This window comes from Pollachius pollachius, assembly GCF_949987615.1.
Source record: "Pollachius pollachius genome assembly, chromosome: 2".
NCBI lineage: Eukaryota > Metazoa > Chordata > Actinopteri > Gadiformes > Gadidae > Pollachius > Pollachius pollachius.
The window spans coordinates 34,163,484-34,166,900 of NC_136935.1; the positions used below are offsets into that span (position 1 = coordinate 34,163,484).

Consider the following 3,417-nt stretch of genomic DNA (forward strand, 5'->3'; position numbering starts at 1 on the left):
CCTCAATTCCTCATGCTCTCTTAGTTTGTTGAAGTGATAGAACTCGGTTATTTTCTACCACACAACCGGCTTATTCTTTGAATTAGGGAATTTGCTTTAGATGCACGCTATGTAACAAATGTATAGCACATTTTTTCAACTGCTGAGATGTACCGGCAGTGTACATTAGTGAATTAGTATAAGACCTGAACACCAGCGACCGGGGTTCAAACTCGCCTGTCCATCATCATGCCTTTTGCCCCCATCTAGAAGTGGTGCCAGCATGGCCCTGAGAACATGGGTTCAAGTTCGAAATAAGCATACAAATATAATTCCATATACTTTAGTGAATAAGTATTCCATATTACATAATAATTTTGACATTTTAAGCTTCACATATAGACTGACACACTACCTCCACTATACCACTCTCTCAAGGAGACACACTACGCAACAGTAAGCATTGTATACATAAGGTCCAAAAAGGACGTTCAAATCCAAAACTAAAACGCTCTGATGAGAACTTATAGCTCTCATAAAGAATATTCTCAGGAAATACAGAGGGATCGGATCTGTCCCGAAAGACCCTCTGACTCCGGTGACACCCCTGTACGCTTCGGGCTCCGAGGTCCACGGGAACACTCACAAATGGTGACGCCAGTGTCAAAGGAGGGGCTAGGAAGTTGCGCACACCGACCTAACCTGAAAGTCTTAGCTGATAACCTGCTCCCAACCAGGTTTGATTGGCAGCATAAGTCCCCATGGTGATACAGCGACGCTAAAAGGGAGCAACTTTTGTGTCACAGCTAAACCAGGCTTTGAGTGCAACATACATCCCTAACCCACTAATCGAGGTTCGTAGTATACCCCACTGTTCACCCAGATCTGAACAGAGCCTTATTTACAAACATATTCTAAACAATACTTAACATAAAAAAATCCTCTGTAAAATAGATGTGTAACCACAGAATAAAGTAAATGTGTAAATTAGATTAAGTTTATTCATTTTGGTACACTGTTTTACATCAGGGTTCTACATATTTTAGAGCAGACCTTTCATAAACATGAAGAAGGGTAAACAAACAGCAGTTCTGATGGTCATTTTCAGAGTTGGTCCTCCTGAGGTGGTAGCGTCACTCGATGTTGGTCCTGCAGTTGTACTTTGCCCTTGAGTAGAAGTGGGTCCTGCAGTGGTTGCTTGTCCTGAAGTTATTGTAGTTGGTCCTACTGAGGTTGGTCCTACCAAGGTAGGTCATGCAGCGGGAATGATGTTATATTTAAGTATATTATCTTGAGATGAATGAAAGCTTTTAAAATGCTTTTATCAACCCTCCCAACTTGCTTTGCTAATGTGTTTAAACTAGCAATTGATGTGAAATTATAATTGTACTGTTATAGTTACCTGCAACAATAGTAGTAGTGTCCACATCGAGGAAGGTGATTTGATCTTTTATTGCATCCTTCAATACCTGCACTGCACGGCTTTCAGTAGGAACAGCAGATTCTTTGTTGAAGATCAGCGTCATGTCCACAAAGACAGATCCCTTACTAGAATGAAAATGAAACAAAAACACCAGAATTAGGATAAACTAGTTTCAATGCTTTTTTATCAGTATCATATTAATTGTCTATCATCTATGTGATATTCATGAAGGTAATCATTAATAAATATGAGTATGAAAGTAATTCAATAAAATTGGTTGTACTTCCGCAAAAGGTAATTCAATAAATTGGTTGTACTTACGCAAAAGAGTTGATTGTACTCCTAGAATATGTTCCAGGAAAACTATGTTTGAAGCCATTGTTAACCTATTATAAGAAATACAATTAATTAATATTTAATATATTTCATGTTTTTCATGTTAAAATTTAGGAATACAATGTTTTTCATTATTCAAACTGAATTAAATCTTCATAACATTATCTAACCTCTGTTGTAACATTAGCAGCCAGCTCCTGATAGGGTGTCGAGCTTGGATCTAAGTAGTCTTCTATAAACGTACGTCTCATGCTGAATCTCAAATCAATAGTCCCTTTATTTTCTGTAGAGGGCTCGGTAGGCACTGAGGGCTGGGTAGTTTCTGTTGCAGTCGTTGTGACTGAGGAAGCGGAAGTTGTGGGAGCTATAGCATGACTCGTTTGTCCAACTATAGTTGTTGTAGAAAATGTGGTCCTCAACATAGATGTGGGGTCTACACTGATAGCAGTAGATCCTTCAGTTGTAGATATGATTCCCGCTTGGCTAGTTGTAGACCTTCTAGTTGTAGCTGAAGAAATGGAATTTGTAGAAGTAACAACATTTGTGCTTGTTCTTCCAGCTGTTTTTGTTATAGCAGAAGTGGGTCCAACATTGGAGCTAATATTTGTTGTTGTTGTTGGTCCTTCGGTTGTTGACCCTACATTTGCTGTTGGTGGTCCTGCCATTGTAGATGTGGGTCCTGCAGTTGAAGCTCTTGGTCCAGCAATTGATGTTGGTTCAGCAGTTCTCATTGTCAGTCCTGTACTCTTTGTTTTTGGCACTGCAGTCGTTGGTCCTACAGTTGGTGTCGTTTTTTCAGCAGTTGGCGTTGTTGGTTCAGCAGATGGCATTGTTGATCCTGCAGTGATTATCTGTCCTGCAGTTGTAGCTCTTTCACCAGCAGTTGTTGTTGGTTCAGCAGTTGGCTTTGTTAGTCCTGCAGTTGTTGTTGTTGTTGTTCCTTCTGTAGTGGATAATAGTCTTGCAGTGGTAGGTCCTGCAATTGTTGTTACTTCAGAAGTTGTCGTTGTTTGTCCTGCATTTTTTGTTGTGGGTCCAGCAGAAGTAGTTAGTAGTCTCGCAGTAACAGTGGTAGGTTGCACAGTTGTTGTTCGTTCAACAGTTGCCATTTTTGGTCCTGCAGTGGTTGTTGATGATCCAGCAGATTGTTTTGGTAAAGCAGTTGTCGTTATTGGTCCTGCAGTTGTAGTTGTTGATTCATCAGTTGTCGTTGTTGGTCCTGCAGTGGTTGATGTCCCTGCAATTGTAGCTCTTGTTCCAGCAATTGTAGTTTTTGGTTCAGTAGTTGGCGTTGTTGTTGTTGGTAGTTCAGAGGTTGCTGTTGTGGATCCTGCAGCTTTTGTTTTTTGTTGAGCAGTAGTCATTTCTGGTCCTGCAGATGTTGTTGTTGGCCGTGCAGTTGTGGATCTTTTAGTTGTTATTGTTGTTCCTGCAGTTGTCTCTTCTGTTGTCATAGATGTTGGTTCTGCTGCTGTTGTTGGTTCAGCAGTTGTCGTTTTTCGTCCTGCAGTTGTTGTTTTGGATCTTGCTGTAGTAGTTGATGTCCCTGCAGTCTTTGGACGTGCAGTTGTTGTTTTTCGCACTGCAGTTGTTGGTCCTGCAGATTTTGTTGTTAGTCCTGTAGTTTTAGCTCTTGTTCCAGCAGTTCTTGTTGTTGGTTCTGCAGTTGGCGTTGTTGG

General features: G+C 40.7%; 1 protein-coding gene across 1 annotated transcript; it reads right to left on the reverse strand.

Annotated features, from left to right (window-relative positions):
* Window positions 1-1,021: 1,021 nt before the first annotated feature.
* On the reverse strand, window positions 1,022-2,469 carry LOC307071333 (uncharacterized protein; the record flags this gene model as incomplete). The annotated part of the gene is made up of 4 exons (XM_079730319.1): window positions 1,022-1,218; window positions 1,382-1,527; window positions 1,724-1,788; window positions 1,909-2,469. The coding sequence occupies 4 exons, from the start codon at window positions 2,467-2,469 to the stop codon at window positions 1,022-1,024; spliced, it is 969 nt and encodes a 322-aa protein (XP_079586445.1).
* Between the last annotated feature and the right edge of the window lie 948 nt (window positions 2,470-3,417).